The 18683-nt window shown below is 44.7% G+C and overlaps 1 protein-coding gene across 5 annotated transcripts in view; it reads left to right on the top strand.

Annotated features, from left to right (window-relative positions):
- Nucleotides 1-18683, top strand: part of ATP13A3 (ATPase 13A3) — a 90945-nt gene that overhangs the window by 61591 nt on the left and 10671 nt on the right. For all 5 annotated transcript variants that reach the window (XM_090055915.1, XM_090055911.1, XM_090055912.1 and 2 more), the window contains 14 exons: nucleotides 295-312; nucleotides 423-576; nucleotides 672-792; nucleotides 2025-2149; nucleotides 4076-4254; nucleotides 5820-5942; nucleotides 6031-6110; nucleotides 6962-7004; nucleotides 7111-7220; nucleotides 10975-11071; nucleotides 13308-13380; nucleotides 14341-14518; nucleotides 17340-17527; nucleotides 18356-18444. In XM_090055915.1, coding sequence (XP_089912041.1) covers nucleotides 295-312; nucleotides 423-576; nucleotides 672-792; nucleotides 2025-2149; nucleotides 4076-4254; nucleotides 5820-5942; nucleotides 6031-6110; nucleotides 6962-7004; nucleotides 7111-7220; nucleotides 10975-11071; nucleotides 13308-13380; nucleotides 14341-14518; nucleotides 17340-17527; nucleotides 18356-18444 — 1578 coding nt within the window. The remainder of the gene's footprint in view (nucleotides 1-294; nucleotides 313-422; nucleotides 577-671; nucleotides 793-2024; nucleotides 2150-4075; nucleotides 4255-5819; nucleotides 5943-6030; nucleotides 6111-6961; nucleotides 7005-7110; nucleotides 7221-10974; nucleotides 11072-13307; nucleotides 13381-14340; nucleotides 14519-17339; nucleotides 17528-18355; nucleotides 18445-18683) is intronic.

Here is an 18683-nt window from a genome sequence, read left to right as displayed (position 1 = left end):
TGAAGTGCTTTGGGACTGTTTGAGGTAATAGTCATTATTCAAATGCAGGATATCAATAGTCAGATTTCTTGGTATCCTAACTACAGTGGAGCCTAGTTTAAATAGAAAATCTGCTGTGTGGATGTGGCTGCTGTTCCAAGGGTTAGTTAAATGTATTACTGATATCTAATCTGATATCTACAGTATCTGATACTGTATCTATTGATATCTACTGGATCTTATATTGTGGAAAATATAACTTTGAAATGAAGCCTGGTAGTAGATTAAAATTTTTTTTCTCATTTTATTTTTCAGGAATTGTTTGAGCTTCCGGTAAGTGTGACTTTCCCCTTTCTCCTAAGGGAGATGCCTCTTTTTAAGGATATGTATGTATATAGAAGTAACCACCTCTTTTTCTTTGTCGTCTTGGATCAATTCTACAGACCGCTTACGAGATAGGAATCGTGCGCCAGTTTCCTTTTTCTTCCGCTTTGCAACGCATGTGTGTAATAGCGAGAGTGCTGGGAGAGAAGAAAATGGATGCTTATGTGAAAGGTGCCCCAGAGGTGATTGCCAGCTTGTGTAAGCAAGAAACAGGTAAAGGAATGAGCTGACTTTTTTCTCTTTTTATGCAGTTCAGAGGTGGTGTGAGAACTTGTAGTAATTCTGGGCTTGATTCTCTCTTTTTAAAGTTCCAGTTGACTTTGAAAGTGTTTTGGAAGAATACACCAAGCAGGGCTTCCGAGTTATTGCTCTTGCTCATAGAAAAGTGGAATCAAAATTTACGTGGCACAAAATCCAGAATATTAATAGGTAAGAATGAGTACTTTGTGTTGGGAGCTCTGACATGCCAAAGAAAATGTATACCTTCGATTCATCCCCAAAACTTTCTTTGTGCTGCCAGGCTTGGCTGAAGGCTACTTTTTCTGCTTTTACCTAAGTTACCTTCTGTCTCTTCACCTGTAGTCCTGTGCACTGTTGTTGGTTATTTGGACAATACACGCAGACATCGAAGGCAAATGAGCTTTCCTGTAACTGCACAGGTGCTGTGGAACAGTCGTAATCCTGAGGGCATGCCTTAATGATGGTGTGCTGTAGTTCAATTTAGGTTAACGTGGCGCAGGTCTTGCTTTCCTTCAAGTACATTCTTATAGGAAGAAGAGGTGTCATTCACAAGTCAGGGACTTATGAATGACACCTTTCAGAAGAAAGCCCTCTGAGAACATTTCATTTTGATTCATCATTTGTCAGGCATTGCATCTTTCCTTCTCTTGCTTCCTCTTACATTTTCTGTTCTTATAATAACTGCTTCTGCTGTAGTTTCCCCTTGAGACCCTCCCACTCTGGGATAGCCTACTGTTCTCCACCACAGTCTGACATGCAGACATGCAATGAAGACAGGGGGGCCTGATCTCCTCTGTTACACTAGCTTTACAGTCATGCACTAATGGAGCTATGTTAGTGTGAAACTGGTGTAAGAGAGGGCAGTAGCAGGCCCCAGATTGTGGAAGAATTGGCAGCTGAACTTTAAGGACATGCAGATGCTGACACCTTTTTGCAAACTTCCCTGTTGTTAAAAAGATGGAAGAAATTAATGGAAGTAAGAGGGATAGTGGGTGTTTAGAAGCTTCCTCTGCTTTGAGAACATCATCTATTACCTGCGCCGTTTACCCTTAATTATTTTCCCAGGTAGCTTGCACAGTAATCAAAGCTGTCACTTCTAAACAGAGCTAAAATTGTCTCTAATGTTAGTGGATTTCAACCACTAGAAGTGTTGAGACCAAAATTTAGTTTAGGAAATATTTTTAAAGGAATTAGACAACAATATTTAAAAGAAACAAAACCTATGCTCTTTTGTGCTTTTTTTTAAGGAGCTAATTAAAATATAGCAGTCTCTCTCCATCCTTTGTGAGTCTGAACATTATTATTATTTTCTGGTCATTAAAAGTAAAATCTTTCACACTGCCCTGTTGATTAAGGTTTAAAAGCATAGTCTACACTGAGTAGCACTTATTTTTCTGAAAGTGTTTTTCTCTTTGCTGCAGAGATGCCATTGAAAGCAACATGGGTTTTTTGGGCTTAATTATAATGCAAAACAAGCTAAAGCAAGAAACGCCTGCAGTGCTTAAGGACTTGCATAAAGCCAGCATTCGCACGGTCATGGTTACAGGTAAGAACATGGCTACTCTAATATTTGGGGAACAGCTAATTGCATAGCGAGAAGGTACACACAGCTTTGAATATTTTGGTCTCTGTGGGATTCATTATTTTAGTATCAGTGACTGTCCCATGTCTGAAGATGAGCCAGGTCCAAGTACACTCACTCGTGCCCAGTGAGTGCCCACACCAAGGCAAGAATATTTCTGTGGGTGTGATCTGGGGGGAGGAAGCATGGTCCAGAGGGAACGCGTGGGACGGACTCTGTGGCAGAGTCTGGACCAGTGCGTGTCTGAGGCAAGTCATTTACCATCTTTGTGCCTCAGTTTCCCCATGAGCAGAGAGCACACCATGTGAAACTTGGTTCAGCAAAGAACATTTGAGATCCTTGGGAGACGCATGCAGTGGAAATGCACGTTGGCATGGTGTGGACTACAGTTTGGAAAATTATATGACTGTGAATTAGTTTGGCTTAATTTCCTGTTGGACCCCTTCTATCCATATAGAAAGTTGTTACCAGCTTGGACATTGCCCATTCTGATGTTGTAACTTGTGTGAGTTAGGGATGCACACAGGCTGAGAGAAGAATTACCCCTCAAGCTTCCACAAACAAGAACGCCAAGGAGGTCTGGTTGTGACAAAGCTTTTGTTCGGTGCGATTGCAGCATCGTGCTCAGCAGGGCAGGCTTGTCAGTCGCTGCAGGACTTAAGCAATGTTTTTGTCACTTTTGTTGTGGTGTCCCTCTGAAAACCCCTCCTTGCTCTATTTTCTTCAGGTAGAGTGAAAGGCAGGCATGTCCTTTTGTCTTCACCTTTCTCCGCAACTATTTCCATGTGTGGCTTTTAAGTTTTGGTAACTGTGGAGGGGCCCTTAGTTCAGAGTACTCCAGCAGGAGCCAGGAGGGCCCTGGAACCCCAAATGTGCTAGTGCGAATGGAGGAAAAATCAGTCTTGTGAAAGGAATTGGGTGGGGGAAAAATGTCCTGCTTGTGGGAAAGTTCAGGAATGGATGCAATTTACTTGTTGCTTTCTAGTAATGTAAAGAAGATGCTCGCCTCTGGGTGCAGAGTGTCCCCTGTGCAGAATCAAGTAGGATTTCAGCTGTTGGCAGCAGCAGGGGATAAAATGCAAGAAAAAAAGTCATAGGAAGAGACAGGGGCGGGCAGGATTTCTGCAGGGTGGGACAAGAGTGAATGCAGTTGTCTGGCATGGAGCCATGCCTTTAGACTTCCTTTTTAGACAGCGTAAATAGACAGCAGATGCTTTTCCAAAGGGATTCACTCACTGCCGCAAAGGACCACGCTCTGGCATGCTGCTGCAACTGTCCTGAAAAAGGACTTGGTTGTGAAATAGCCTGGAGGCTTTGACTTTCAAGATTTCCAGATCCTGGGAATATGTGGCTGGGACTGCTATAGCTGAAAGCGGCCAGACATAACTATTCAGTGCCCTGGGCCAAAATGTGCTTTATAAGAGCGGGGCTGGGAGTCCATCCAGGCTTTCTTCTTTTAGGATCTTGTGTAAGTCACTTTGTTCCAGATTTTTAAAGGGATGACTGTGCCCGTAAGCGAGTTGCGCACTCACCTAGATATGTACAACCTGTTCCCCATTTCAACAAAAACACCAGCGCTTCGGGCCAATGCAGTCTGGGTCTTCATAGCTGTAGAAGTGTATAACAACGATGGTCTTGGGTGACATTAGTCTTTGAAACAGTTCAAAAAACAATACTTTTGGGAGTCCATTGTGTTTTGTTTCCAAGGAAGCTTCTGGGTTAGAAGAAGCATCAGAAATAGAAAAGGAGTGATAACGCCGTAAAATACGGCATTCCTCCATGGATATGAATGTCACTAAAGTTGCTGGTGACATACCGCTGCTGCTGTTTTTAAATGTTCCCCTCTAACGAATGCTAATTAAACCATTTTCATATTGTACTTGCATGTAGGTGATAACATGCTAACTGCTATCTCTGTGGCCAGAGACTGTGGAATGATTCTACCTCAGGACAAGGTTATTATTGCTGAAGCACTACCTCCGAGGGACGGACAAACTGCCAGGATAAACTGGCATTATGCAGATACTCTCCCAAAACGCACTAATTCATCACCAGCCATTAAGTCAGAGGTAATTTTAGCATGGGTTTTGTTCCTCTAGGTCAGTGGCTCTCAACCATTTTAGATGCGAGGCGCCTTGGATAGATGTGAGGCACACCTTGGGAAGTGCCACCTCTTCATTTTCCCTCTTTTTTGCATGCAGAAAAATTACAGAGCTGTTTTTTTCTATTGCAAAGAACTTGGAAAGATCACAACTACAGGTTTCTGTTTGCAGTCTCTGGGTGTATCTTACAAATCCCATTTGCACACCTAATTGTGCTAACGTTGTGCAGCACCCCCTGGCATCTCAGGGCACCACAGGGTGCTGTGGCACCCTGCTATCACTGCTCTACATGTTAGCATAAGATTTCCTGTTGGGTTTATTTACTTTCCTTGAATTATTCTAGTAAAGCATTGAGCAGGTGTGTATAAACAAACTGTTTCATTTACCACTAGAGAAATAGTGGAATGCAGTTCTGGAATTAAAGCGTAATACTGCCTTTCTTGTAACACAGTACTGGCCCGCAACTACAGGCTGGCATGGCTGTATCTTTCACTGAATTCCACTTGATTTATTTAACATTTGGAGCCGTCTCACTTTCACTCTAGAAACATGTGCGTTTTACCCTCTTTGGATTGCTGTTGTGGGGGCCCACCACAGACAAGAAGCCACCTTCTTGCTGTGGCTAGGAAGCACATCAAGGCTATTAATACAGCATACACTTAACAGTGATAACGATAGTACTGTTTTCATCCTCCAAGCTCTGAATAAGCATTCAAACCCCTAACTAAAGTCAATTGAAGCTGGCATCTGCTGAGTGAACAGAACTACTGTAGTGCTGGGTGAATATATTGATACCTGCCCATCTGCATCAAGCAGTTGCCTTCATAAAGAGACTGCACTTAAATGCTTCTGAGCATTGAACAGTGTTGAAGTGCCTGCTTTAGGCCGTGTGTTCCCGCTGGAGGCGGTAGGAAGCTCTCCCTGGTCTCCAGTGACATCGGAGAAAAACCTTTATCAGCTGCCTCTTCGATGCAGCATCCTCCCTCTTGAGACCTTTGACTTGGAAATTGTTGGTGCCCTGGGGCCGCTGCACTTCGCAGACTGTGTCTTCGTATTGCTTCTCAGTTTTAAAATACCATACAGTGGTAAAATAAAAGACCCTGGTCCCTACACCTCAGTATCCCGTATCTCACAGTGGCAAAGGTTATTAGGTGAGACCATATTGTTGTGGTAAAAGTTACTCCAGAAGCAAGTTAAAAAGTCACTGGAAGATGGATTGGTGTTGCAGCCATGATTAACCCCCTGTCTACATTTATAAATCTGTTTTTATGAAGGCATGTTCCAAATACTTTTATAAAAATATTTCATCATCTGTAACTGAAACACATATTAAATTACAGAGTTTTTGTTATCAGATGAATGAGATTTAATCTTACAAATTTTCTTTTAGCTCATAGTAAAATTTTCAGTAACCCCTATTAAAGGCACATCGCTTAAGAGGCATAAAATAGAGCTGGTGATAGTTTGAAATGTAAGGAACAATTCTGACTGTTGTGGCTAAATTAACTGGAATTTCTTGTGATTTGGTATAGGATATTCCTATAAAACTGGTCCATGACAGCCTTGAGGATCTCCAGATGACCAAATACCATTTTGCAATGAATGGGAAATCCTTTGCAGTGATACAGGAGCATTTTCAGGACTTGGTCCCCAAGGTTGGTCCCTTGCTTGGCACTGGCCTTTTGGATGATGAGCAGATTCTGTGCTGTGAGTCACGGTGCTGAAAACTGTGCTCTCTTTCAGCTGGTGTTGCATGGCACTGTGTTTGCTCGCATGGCACCCGATCAGAAAACACAGCTGGTGGAAGCCTTACAAAACGTAGAGTGAGTAAATTACAGACCGTTTGTGCCGGGCGCGTTCATATGTTACAGAACTGTCTCCTGTGAAAGAAAGACTGTGCGTTTAGCTGTTTGATGTGTTTCCATTTGTGTTACTAAGAAGGCCAGGCTGTAAAAGTTTACTGTCTTGTGAGCTGGCCCAAAAGGCAGTTAGTGGAGCTGTTAGGAAAGCAGTGCGCTCTAGTGGTGAACTGTGAACCTGGGACCTTTCAAAACAGCTGCTTTTTCAAGACATAATGAAGAACTGTGCTGACAAGCATATCTGATTCTGGCTACACTTGGCTTAGTGAATGATTCATATGAGTTTTCTCTTTGTTTAACAAATAAGTATTAATGGGATAAAAACCTGTTTGTTCACATTTTGCCAAATTGGCTCCTGGTCTCAAGCTGCCACGAACTTTTACTTTGCAGGGATGAGTCTAGTGGGGAGTTTACTCATGCAACTGTTTCCATTCAGCTACAGGTTCCTCCAAAATTAGGGGTGACCTCTGTGTGATACTGTGCTAAAAATGTGGAACAGCGACTCTTCTTTCAGTTGACAAAGTCTACTCCCCTGGACCCCTGCAGGCAGCTGGCTGTGAAAGATTAAGTATGAGAACGGGAGCCAGAAACCGAGCTCTAGTCCTGGCTATGGCTTGGATTTACAGCTGACTAGGGCAAACCACTCCCCCTTTTGTCTCCATTTCCCCATCTGTATAATAGAGATCATCATGCCTTGTTATAGCATTACTGCTCTTGGAAAGCAAAGTTGCATAGAAGGGTCGGTGATGATAAATGCAATAAGTGTTATGGCTCTGGAATGGAGTAGAATGCTGAAACTTGTTTGGTTTTTGTAGTTACTATGTTGGCATGTGTGGAGATGGTGCAAATGACTGTGGTGTAAGTATATTTCTTTTTTAAGGTGCTGCCATCACATTATTTTAAATTTTAGAGCTAAGCCTTTATTGTAGAACTGCCCCTCTAACTCTTCCATGCTCACTGGCAGGCCCTGAAGAGAGCACATGGTGGCATATCGCTGTCGGAACTCGAGGCGTCTGTGGCTTCGCCGTTCACCTCCAGGACTCCCAGTATCTCCTGCGTGCCAAACCTGATCAGGTAACGCTGCTTGTTGCAGTTATCTACACGTTTCCCATAAGCCAATACAAGGGCAAAGGAAAGATTGCATGAACCAGCAGTGAGAAATGGAGGCCGTGCAAGGGTTATTTCTTTCCATGCTCTGTGTAACTTCCTATTTGGTACAAGAGAAGATCAGTCACAAGCCTGAACAGTTTTCTTTCCTTCATTAACAAATCACTACAAAATGGAATTTTTTTATTTTAACTGTTTGTCCATGTGAAGTTAATGTCTTCCTTTAAGCTATGAGATGTCTTCTAGCCACTAAATAATTTTGCCTAAGAACGATTTGAATTGCTGCCATTAAGCATCAGGACTCATTTTTTTCACAGTTTGCAGGAAGCTTTAAGTTAACCACCAAGTCTTGCATGCATACTCTTGGGCTTCCCAAACGTGAAGTAAAAAATCCCAAGTTTGTGCTGCCACCTCTTCACACCCTGTAGTGCTTGCTGCTCTTTGGAATGACTGACTGCAGAGGATTGTGCTGTGGGTTTCATATGCATATCTTGATTGCTGGATCAAATTTGTTCAGTCTGTATTTTTTAAAAGTCTCTCCATCCCTTGAAAGCTGGTTGGAGGTCTGACTTCCCTCTCAGAGCATAGTTATACTGTAAAAATTCTGTGGGCAGCTTCTGCCCTTAGCTACGCGGTTGGGAAGAGCTGGTGTGCAGACACACAACGTTATTAGTTTGGAAAATTTTGCCCTGGATTTTATTCTGGAGTTAAGAGCAGACACGAGTGGCCAAGGTTTAGTGAGGAACTAGTTAGGGAGCTTCTGGAGGGACTGGACGTATTCAAGTCAGCCAGTCCGGACGATCTCCACCCTAGAGTACTAAAGGAATTGGCTGAGGTCATTGCAGGACCCCTGACGCGGCTGTACAAGCACTCATAGTGCTCTGGTGTGATGCCAGAGGACTGGAAGAGGGCCAACGTGCCTCTCCAGCAGTGTGGGGAGGCAGTCAGGAAGGCCAACCGCATCTCGTCATGCATCCACAGACACATCTCGAGCAGGTCCAGGGAGGTGATCCTCCCCCTCTATGCGGCACTGGTCAGGCCGCAGCTGGAGTACTGCGTCCAGTTCTGGGCACCACATTTCAAGAGGGATGTCGATGGCATTGAGAGGGTCCAGAGGAGGCCACTCGTATGATCAGGGGACAACAGGGCAGCCCCTATGAGGAGAGGCTACGGGACCTTAACCTGTTCAGCCTCCAAAGGAGAAGGTTGAGGGGGAATCTTGTGGCCTGTTATAAACTAGTCAGGGGGGACCAGCAGGCATTGGGGGAGTCCCTGTTCCCCCGAGCACCGCCAGGAGTGACCAGGAATAACGGTCGCAAGCTGGCAGAGGGTAGGTTTAGGTTAGATATCAGGAGGCGCGACTTCACGGTCAGAGCGGCTAGGGTCTGGAACCAGCTTCCAAGAGAAGTGGTGCTGGCCCCTACCCTGGGGGTGTTTAAGAGGAGGTTAGATGCACATCTTGCCGGGGTCGTTTCCTGCCGTGGCAGGGGGTCGGACTAGATGATCTGCTCAGGTCCCTTCCGACCCTAGAAACTATGAAACGTGGTTCCCATCTTCAAAAAGGGAGGAAGGAGAACCCAGGGAACTATAGGGCAGTCAGTCTTACCTTGATTCTGGGTAAGCTTCTTGAGAGAATTATCCTGACCCATGTCCACAAAGGGCCGGGGGGGAGGTTATGCTTAGGGGCAACCAACACGGGTTCATTAGAGGCAGGTCCTGTCAGACCAACCTGGTGACCTTCTATGACCAGGTCACCAAATCCTTAGATGCAGGGGTAGTAGTGGACGTAGTCTTCCTGGACTTTCGGGAGGCCTTCGACACTGTCTCTCATCCTGTTCTCATTAAAAAACTGGGGGCTGTGGTGTCAGCACCCACACAGTCATTTGGGTCGCCAACTGGCTGGAGGGCCGCACCCAGAGAGCAGTGGTGGACAGGTCATATTCAACCTGGAGGGATGTGGGCAGTGGGGTCCCCCAGGGCTCGGTCCTTGGGCCAGCACTGTTCAACATCTTCATCAGCGACTTGGACGAGGGGGTAAAAAACACCCTGTTCAGATCTGCTGATAACACTAAGATGTGGGGGGATGTGGGCACACTGGAAGGGAGGAATGGGCTGTAATTGGACCTAGACAGGTTACAAGGGTGGACGGACAAGAACAGGATGGGATTCAACACTGACAAGTGCAAAGTGACGCACCCGGGGAGGAACAACCAGCACCATACCTACAGGCAGGGGGACTCCCTTCTTGTCAGTACAGAGGCAGAAAAGGATCTTGGAGTCATCACTGATGCCAAGATGAACATGGGTCGGCAGTGTGGGGACGTGGTCAGGAAGGCCAACCGCACCTCGTCATGCATCCACAGATGCATCTCGAGCAGGGCCAGGGGGTGATCCTCCCCCTCTATGTGGCACTGGTCAGGCCGCAGCTGGAGGACTGCGTCCAGTTCTGGGCGCCGCACTGCAGGAGGGATGGGGACAACATGGAGAGGGTCCAGAGGAGGCCATTCGCGTGATCAGGGGGCAGCAGGGCAGGCCCTATGAGGAGAGGCGCCGGGACCTGAACCTGTTCAACCTCCACGAGAGAAGGCTGAGGGGGATCTTGTGGCCTGTTACAAACTAGTCGGGGGGTGGGGATCAGCAGGCACTGGGAAAGTCCTTCTTCCCCCAAGCACTGCCAGGAGTGACCAGGAATAGCGGTCACAATCTGGCAGAGGGGAGATTCAGACTAGACATCAGGAGGCGCGACTTTACGGTCAGGGCGGCTAGGGTCTGGGACCAACTTCCAAGAGATGTGGTGCTGGCTCCTACCCTGGGGGTGTTTAAGAGGAGGCTGGATGAGCACCTTGCTGAGGTCATTTGACCCCAGTACTCTTTCCTGCCATGGCAGGGGGTCGGACTAGATGATCTAGTCGGGTCCCTTCCGACCCTAGAAACTATGAAACATGACCAGTTCTCCCCAGTTAGCTGCTCACTGTGGGCACGATTACAGCAACTGTCCACTGAGTGGTGGGAACAGGTTTGCACTGGGAAGACAGCAAGCCTGGGATAGAGTTGGTTAAGAGCAGACCTGGGCCCACTCTACCTAACTTTGCCATGTAGTAAAGTTACTGTATGTTTTTCAGAGAGTAACTTTTAGTTTGAGTGATTTACTGCTAAATCGAGTTGTGTGCTGCGTGCTTGCACCCTGTGGTTCCCGCTGGGCTTGCTGAGAAGTGTTTTTGTTCCTAATTGGAAGCTGGTTGACAGCTTTGACTCATGAACCAGAAAACAACCCAGTTCAGCCTGCCCCACAGTGCCAGCTCTGCAGAACTCGCAGGGGTAGGAACAGGTGTGAAAGCTGACTTGTTTATCTGCAGTCAGGTCGTCTGACCCTGAGCAGGGGTCAGGGAGCAGTTCTGTGGAGCAGATGTGTCACAGATGCTTTTCAGAGCAGCGCTGAACTTTGACAGCTCTTATAGCTTGTCCGGTAAATCGTCCCAAAGTAAATCTCACTGAGCAGACATTACTCATTATATTTAGGTGGCACGCTGACAGTTGCACTCAGCTGGGAAATGCATCTTTTTCCTTTTTCCTTTTCAGATTCTTGACATGTCTTTGACCTTGCTGTCACTTAGCAGAAAATGCTTCACAGTGTGCATTCACGTGTTTAATATTAGCAAGCATTTTACTGCCCAGCATGTAATTAATGCCTTTTATTACATGGATGTATTTGTTTTCACAGGGAAGGCCGGGCCGCTTTAATAACTTCCTTCTGTGTATTTAAGTTCATGGCATTGTACAGCATTATCCAGTACTTTAGTGTTACCCTACTGTATTCTGTGAGTACTTGACCCTATAACACTTAAACGTTATTACATTTTTATCTAACAGTTTCAGACAAGGAAATTAACCCTTGACCAACTAATATGATGTGATTTTTTTTTTTTGCTGGGGGTTTCCTGGAGGTGGGGAGGGGACATGACTTGGTGCTTATTGTAAGGTACTACTTGCTTTTTGATTTCTGGAAAACTTATGCACTGATCATCTAGAAACTTTCCCACCCTGCCTTTGACAGCAAGATAACATGACCGCAGCATTTACAGTATTATGTTTGTCTTCCTGTAGTTCAGTAGATGGGAATTTGTGGTAAATCAAAGGCATAAAATAACTGCAGGTGGAGTAGGGTCTCAGGTGCTAGTGCGATTGGGAAGCCATATGGGTACCTGGGTAAGGCACAGACCTCCCACAACACGTAGAATGACAATTCGCTTTTTCATTAGTCACCATAACAGATTATCAACAATTAGGAAAAGACCAGAACTTTAACTAACATGGTGTGTCTATAATGATACATAGTTGGGGAATAATGAGGTAATGGAATATACAGTGACTGCCTTATTGTATTTAAAGGCACTTGGTGGAAAGTCTCTGTGCTAACTGTCCTGTAATTCATATCTGTGACCTCAGATTTGGAATGCGAGTTGGCATTCCAGGAGATTTATGGTGAAGGTTTGTCAGAACAGTGTCCTGTGCGATTGGTTTTTTTGGTGTACGATATTTAAGGAACTTCAGGGTCTGAGATGGACTTTGCGCTGTTGTGCTCCTGTATTTACTCAAATAGAAGATGACCCTGATTCTAAGATCACTTTGCCCCCCCAAATAATTAGATTCTATACATGGAAAAATTATTAATTTGTTATAATTTCCAGGTATAGAATCGATTGATCGGCAGTTTACCTTGTTCCCCTCCCCCTGCTACAGAAGGAAAAATAAATCTGGGGCGTCAGGTATCCCTTTGCTTTCTGCTTCCCCCCAATTTTTCCCCTGACTGTCTCTTCCCCTCCTTACTGTCAGACCTTGCTCTCCCTGAGCACATGAAAGTGAGGAGCAAATTTGAAATATAACCCTGAAATTAGACACTGCAATAGCAATTTGCATATAGTACCCTCACACCATGCACTTTGCTCCTCCAAACTTGATGCCTGTTATCTTTGTTCTGAAACTGCTGCAGGTTTTAGCACAGGTACTCACTTCATAGATGCACTTTTGAACGGCGCTTTAGCAGCTGCTTATATGTAGTACAGGCTATGCATAGTATTAATTTTGTGGTAAATCACAAGTCTTTGCCTCCTAGTTCATTGGGCTGGGCCCTGCCACAGTCAACAGCATTTCAAGCCACAGTGACCCCACAGCTCAGCACTGCTCAGTATGTGTGTACTCCAGATGCCCCCCACAAAGGATCCACGTGCTAATTAGCCCTCACTCACGACTGGAACAAGGTGTTCTTGTCATGAGTCCTGGGATCCACCAAAAATTTCTGTGCAGGTGAGGTGCAGGGCAACCTGGTCCAGCTTCACCTTGAGGAGGGAGGAGCCACAGTAATCATGTGCGACAGAGGGATTCTGGCTGAACCATTTGGGGCCCCATTTCATGATGTTTGGCAGGCATTTAAGGCCTCATGAAAAAACAGGAATCACTGGAAATGGGATAGAAAGGTGCAGCTCAACTGTAGGAGTGAAGAGGATGTCAAAAGGTGTACAGGTTCGTGGCTCACCATGACTTGAAAAAGTGTCTTAGTCAGATGGGATGCACTGGCCTGCCCTTGTGGTAGGTTCCCGTCAGCATGTTTGCCCAGCGTATGTTTTATAGTCACGGGGCTTTTTTCCCCATGTCAGCTGGGGGCGGGGAAGCTCATCTTGTATTTGAGTAAATGCAATAATTTGGACAGAGGTCAGCTTCCCTGTAAAAACAACCTCTATAGTTTGAATCTGTACCATTTTGTCTCTTGCAGTAACTATGATTCCCAAAGGCTCTGAGTGCTCAGCCCATGCCTGGATTGAGCCCTCATGTATAAAGTACATCTGAAAGAATTTACAGATGAAAATTATTATTATAATCGTAATAATCATCATCCAGCCCCAAGTAGGACTGGGAGGGACCACCAGAGGTTACATCTAGCCCAACTCCCTGCCTGAGACAGGATCATCCCTATCCAAACCATCCCATACAAATCCATCATCTGATGTTTCTAAATGTGAAGAAATTGCTAACATTTCAATTGTTGTTTCTCTATAGATCCTAAGCAATTTAGGAGACTTCCAGTTTCTCTTCATCGATCTGGCAATCATTTTGGTTGTTGTCTTTACTAGTGAGTATATTGTGCTGAATAATCTCTTTTATGTTCTTGTTCATATCTTTAATCCATTTCTTCTTATCTGTAATCAACTGCTGGAGTTTCAAAAGAAAGAAATTGTGTTGCAAGCTCAAATTTATTGTCAGGATCTTGTTAAACACCATTTTTTCTGCGATAGTAGTTGTCATTTTCCCAAAGTATATGAATCAAAAAAATTGAATGGGAGGACATAATGTTATATTGGGGTGAGCTCAGGTGTGTGACATAATATAATCTCACAAAGACATGATGACAGGAGTGATTGGCAGCCCGGGGAAACTGAACTTTGACCTAGGAAAACACATGGTTGAAACACTTGAAGGCATTTATTGTCCAAATGATGATGGTGTGATGGGTACTTTCTCAGCGCTTGCACTCACTGAAGTTTTATGCACAACAGATTACGTTCACACCCAGGCTGTCTGCCCTCGTCAGTTTGTCCTCACCCATGAAAAATGCAAATGAGTCTAGCTTACAGGTTACTATCAGTTGAATTATTGCCCAAGATTAAAAATTGCTCTTGAAACTGTGGCATGCTACCTCAAGTGAAAGTAGATAGCCTGCAGCCACTGCTGGTGCCCACTGGCCACACAGGGGTGGAAAGGTTGGCTTACTCAGCCTCCACTGTATTCACAAGCTGGGTAAGGATGGGTCACTGCTGTGACCCCTGACCCCTGTTCCCTGGCTCTCTTGGTTGCTTCATATCAGTGGGAGGCTCAATTTCCTGGTCTGTGTGACAGTAGGCTGTTGAGAATCAATCTAGTGCAGGCAGTTGCATATTTTAAATGCAGCGCTACCCCACCAAATTAGCATAATGCAAATATCTAGAAGGTACGAGCAGACCATTCCAGCTCCATAAAACTCAGGCAAAGTGACTCTTGGAAGCATGAAGCTTGCTGGTGATCATTAGTTCTCTCTTTCTCTCTCTCTTTCCAGTGAGTTTAAATCCTGCTTGGAAGGAGCTTGTTGCACAAAGGCCACCCTCAGGTCTTATCTCAGGTCCACTTCTCTGCTCAGTCCTGTCCCAGATGGTCATCTGCATTGCTTTCCAAGCCATGGGGTTTGTTTGGGTCAAGCAGCAGCCCTGGTATGAGTCCTGGACCCCAGACTCAGAGTAAGTTGTAAAGAGCGTGGTCACCTCTGAAGGGAAAACAGCTGATAAATATGTAACCTCCAGCTGGGAAATGGGCAGTTCCAGGGTGCTAATGGCAGTGCTGAACTACTGTGTTGAACTTGGTACGTGGGGGCCATCTGCTGTGGGAGGAGAAAGGCTTCTGACTTTTTGGAGTCAAATGAGGATTTTTGTTTGGAGTGAATCTCACTTTGTACTGCCAATTGCCTCCTGAATGACAGTGGGGCCTTTCTTTCTTGCAGCCCATGGGACAGTTATACGGAGACCTGCACAAAACATTAGGGCTGACCTTGATACAGTGTGGAAGAACTGGCAAATGAGATGCTGCAGAGTGAGCTGGGAATCTGAGAGCTGCTTCCACCTCACTCCTGCAGCCTTGGGGAAACACAACCAATCTGTTACGCTCACAAGATTAGGGAAGGCAAGAAGGACAGTGGGCTTTGTTTTGTCAGGGTGAGGAGTATTTGGTGGCTCAATGTCCAGTTGGGAGGAGGTATCAAGTGGCCTCACTGCTGGGGTCTGTCCTGGATCCAGTGCTTTTTAATCTGGTGCTTCCTGGCTTTTTGGTTAAGGTGCAGCCTTCACTATTAAAGTTTGAATCTCTTCATTAGATTTGGACCATGGGATCAAGTGCACATTTAGCAAATTTGTGGATGACACCAAGTTGGGTGGAATTGCAGATACTCTGGAGGGCAGGGCTGGGATCCAGAATGACCCGAATACACTGGAGATATGGTCCAAAACCAATCAGATGAAATTCAACAAGGAGAAGTTCAAAGTCCTGCACTTGGAACAGTGCAGTTGCATGCCCAAGCATAGATTGGGGAATGACTGGGTGGGCTGCAGTGCTGCAGAGAAGTACCTGAAGGTTATGGTGGATCATAAGGTGAATATGAGCCAAGTGTGTCCTTGTTGCAAAAAAAAAAAAAAAAGCCATCAGCATAGTGGGCTATATTAATAGAATTGTCACTTGTTAATCAAGGAATATGATTCTTCCACTTTATTCAGGGGTGTACCTGGTGGCCGTGTTGGTCTGAGATGAAAAAACATACAAAAAACTAGAACTGTTGGTTCCAAAATTATATCTTTTGTTAGACCAACTGAAAAATGGCAAGAAAATTGGACAGTTTTCTTGCCATTTTCCAGTTGGTCTAATAAAAGGTATCATTTTGGAACCAAGAGTTCTAGGTTTTTGTATTCCACTTTATTCAGGCCTTACTAGTGTTGAGTAGAGCTCAGAGGCCTCCCCTGGAGTGCTGGCTTCAGTTCTGGGCATCACACTTCAAGAAGGATGTGGACAGACTGGAAAGAGTCCAGAGGAAAGCTGCAAAAGGGCAAAGCAGTCTGGGAAACATGAATTGCAAGGAAGGATGGAAAAGAAGGCATGTGTTTAGTCTGGAAGGGAGAGACTGATTTGCTAAGTTTTCAAACGCCTGAAGGGCGGGTATGCAGAGGATGGTGAGAAACTTTTTTTCTGTAGCTGCAGGGGACAGGACAAGGAGCGATGGTCTTAAATGTTGGCGAGTGGAATCTAGTCTGGAGAATAGGAAGAACTTTCTTACTATGAGGGTGGTTCCCCTTTGAAACAGGCTGCTCAGAGAGGCTGTGGAGTCTCTGTTTTCAAGCACAGCTTGGAGAGAGACTTGGCTGGGCTAATTTAGGCAGGGGTGATCCTGCCTTGAGCAGGGGGCTGACCTAGATGATCTCCTGAGGGCCCTACTTTTCCCTGTTTTTATGAAAGTACAAGTTTGGAAGCAGGAGTGTTATGGCTTGGACAGCTGGAGCTGGTGAGGTGCTGAAGTCTTGCTTGCCTGCACTGGCACTGCGGGCAGTTGTGGGCTGCAGAACATTCACTGAGGAATGAAGGTAATTTACTTGGGAGTGCTGCGACCCCATTAGGAATGACTGCAGGGATCCCATGAAACCACAGGAGCCACAGGCAAATTTGTTGTCATTTCCAGGGGAAAGTGGAAAGGAAAGGAACAGAACAGCCTGGTCTGGAATCGCCTCGTACAAAGAGCAGTTGTAACATGAGTAGAATTTAGGCTGAACAGGACGACTGAATCTGGAGAGCCCTGAATTTCAGATTGAGATGCTGAGCTGAGTTATGATCAAAGGGCCCCCTTGCTTTAAGCTCATTTCCACTTTATCCATAAAGTTAGTAGATTGTCTAGTTACTACATCTTGTTTCTGTGGCCCCGTAGCTTTGTACCCTGAGCTACTATTTATACCCATTTCTTCTGGAGACTGACAGATTAATTAGGTTCAAAAGGATATTGGACAGATTCATTCAGGACAGGTTCATCAGTGGGTGTGAAACATGATAGTAGAGCTGTAGCCTCCAAGTTAGGATTTTCTAGGCCTCTGGAAACTGTAAGGAGAGAGGAGAGGGGTTGAGGCAGATCAGTCCAGACAGGTCTTGTACAAAGGTCCAGACAGGCCTTAGCATCCGCTCTGTGCCCCTGTGAGGGACAGGATACTGAGCTAGATAAACCTAGTATGGCAGACCTTGTCTTTTTACTTACTGCAGCCTCCGGGATCATGTGTGACAATGAGGCTTGTTCCCGTAATGACTGACATCTTGAAAACAACCTCAGGACTCACAAGGTGCAAAAGAAACTCCGGTCCCTGGCCTCAGTCATTTCCAGGCGCAACGACCTGCTTAGTTACCCATGGGAAAATGTCCAGAATGCATCTGCTGTAACCTAATTGGCAAAATTTCCTGGAATTATTTTTGTGTTGCTTACAGTAGATGCAACTCTTTTCTCTTCAACTGCATGTTGAATGTTCTCCTGTGTTGCAGTGCATGTAACCTGTCGAGTGCCACAGATACCAACTCCTCCAGCCACGGGAACCAGACCCTTCACGATGAGCACAATATCAAAAACTATGAAAATACGACCGTGTTTTTTATCTCCAGCTTTCAATACCTCATCGTGGCAATTGTCTTTTCTAAAGGGAAGCCCTTTAGACAGCCTTGCTACAAAAACCGTAAGTTTTTAATACACAGCCCTGCTGTATTTTTGCAAATAAGGGTTTCCTATTGCAATAGACTGACTTAATTCTTGTAATGGATTTGTTCAGAATCCGATCCTTTCCTAGTCTTTAGAATCATGTCCTACTGATTCCCTTGTCTAGCATCCCATGATATGATGGGCAAAAATATCAGTTTTGCTCACTAGAAAATGAGTTTCTTCCCCAGGAAATAGGGGACAAGGTAATATGTCTATTGAAAATACGTGGGGCACTAAAAATATCCAGGATTCCTCTGGGGATGTTGTTTCAGCCATCTAATGAAGAAATTTCTTGTATGCTACAAATTGTCACTCTTTTCAAAGTAATTTTTGTGAAATGCAGGTGGTTCATTCTTGGCAGGAAAGTAGTTTCTCCTTTGGGAAACTGAACTAAGTCCACTGATGCGTTTCCCTCATTGAATTAAGTACTTTGGGTAACATAATACACCTGGTTTTATGTCCTTCTCAAGCAAAATGTCAATGTTACCCATGTTTTAAAGTGCATTCAGATTGTATTTTCTGTTGTGAACAGGGAAAACTTGTATCGCAAACTGTATTTTCATAAATTACTGAGAAAGGGATATGTGATAAGATCTTTTTATATATGTAGTCAAATAATTAGAATAGAATTATGCAAATTTCTTCAAATCCAAGATTTAAATATAAGACTATTTGCTTCTGGCTTATTAATGTAAAATACCCTTCGCCCTGTTTTATAGACATTTTTTCTTACAGCATGTGTGACAGACATACATACTGGCTATGTGAGACAAACTGATAAGTTATATTTTCTCCTCTTTTACAGTTCTTTTTGTTTTCTCTGTGATATTTCTTTACATCTTCATATCTGTCATCATGTTGCATCCAACTGAAGTTATTGACTCGTCTCTAGAGGTAAGATTCAGTGAATACACATCATGCACAATGCAGCTGGCTTCCCTTCTCAGTCAACTTCTCTTGGCCCTGATAGACACTTCTGACAAGTAGAGTTCTGCTAGAAGAACTGAACACAAATTGGACACACACCTGTACAGTCAAATTATACCCAGCAATTTAAAGTAGTCTAGCTTTGCATGACAATTTAAAGAAGCATTTACCTTAAAAAAACCCCAACCCTATCAACATAAGTTATA

This window comes from Crocodylus siamensis, chromosome 6 (genome assembly GCF_052110815.1).
Source record: "Crocodylus siamensis isolate JL-2025a chromosome 6, ASM5211081v1, whole genome shotgun sequence".
NCBI classification, from domain to species: domain Eukaryota; kingdom Metazoa; phylum Chordata; order Crocodylia; family Crocodylidae; genus Crocodylus; species Crocodylus siamensis.
This window is presented reverse-complemented; position numbering and strand designations above follow the sequence as displayed.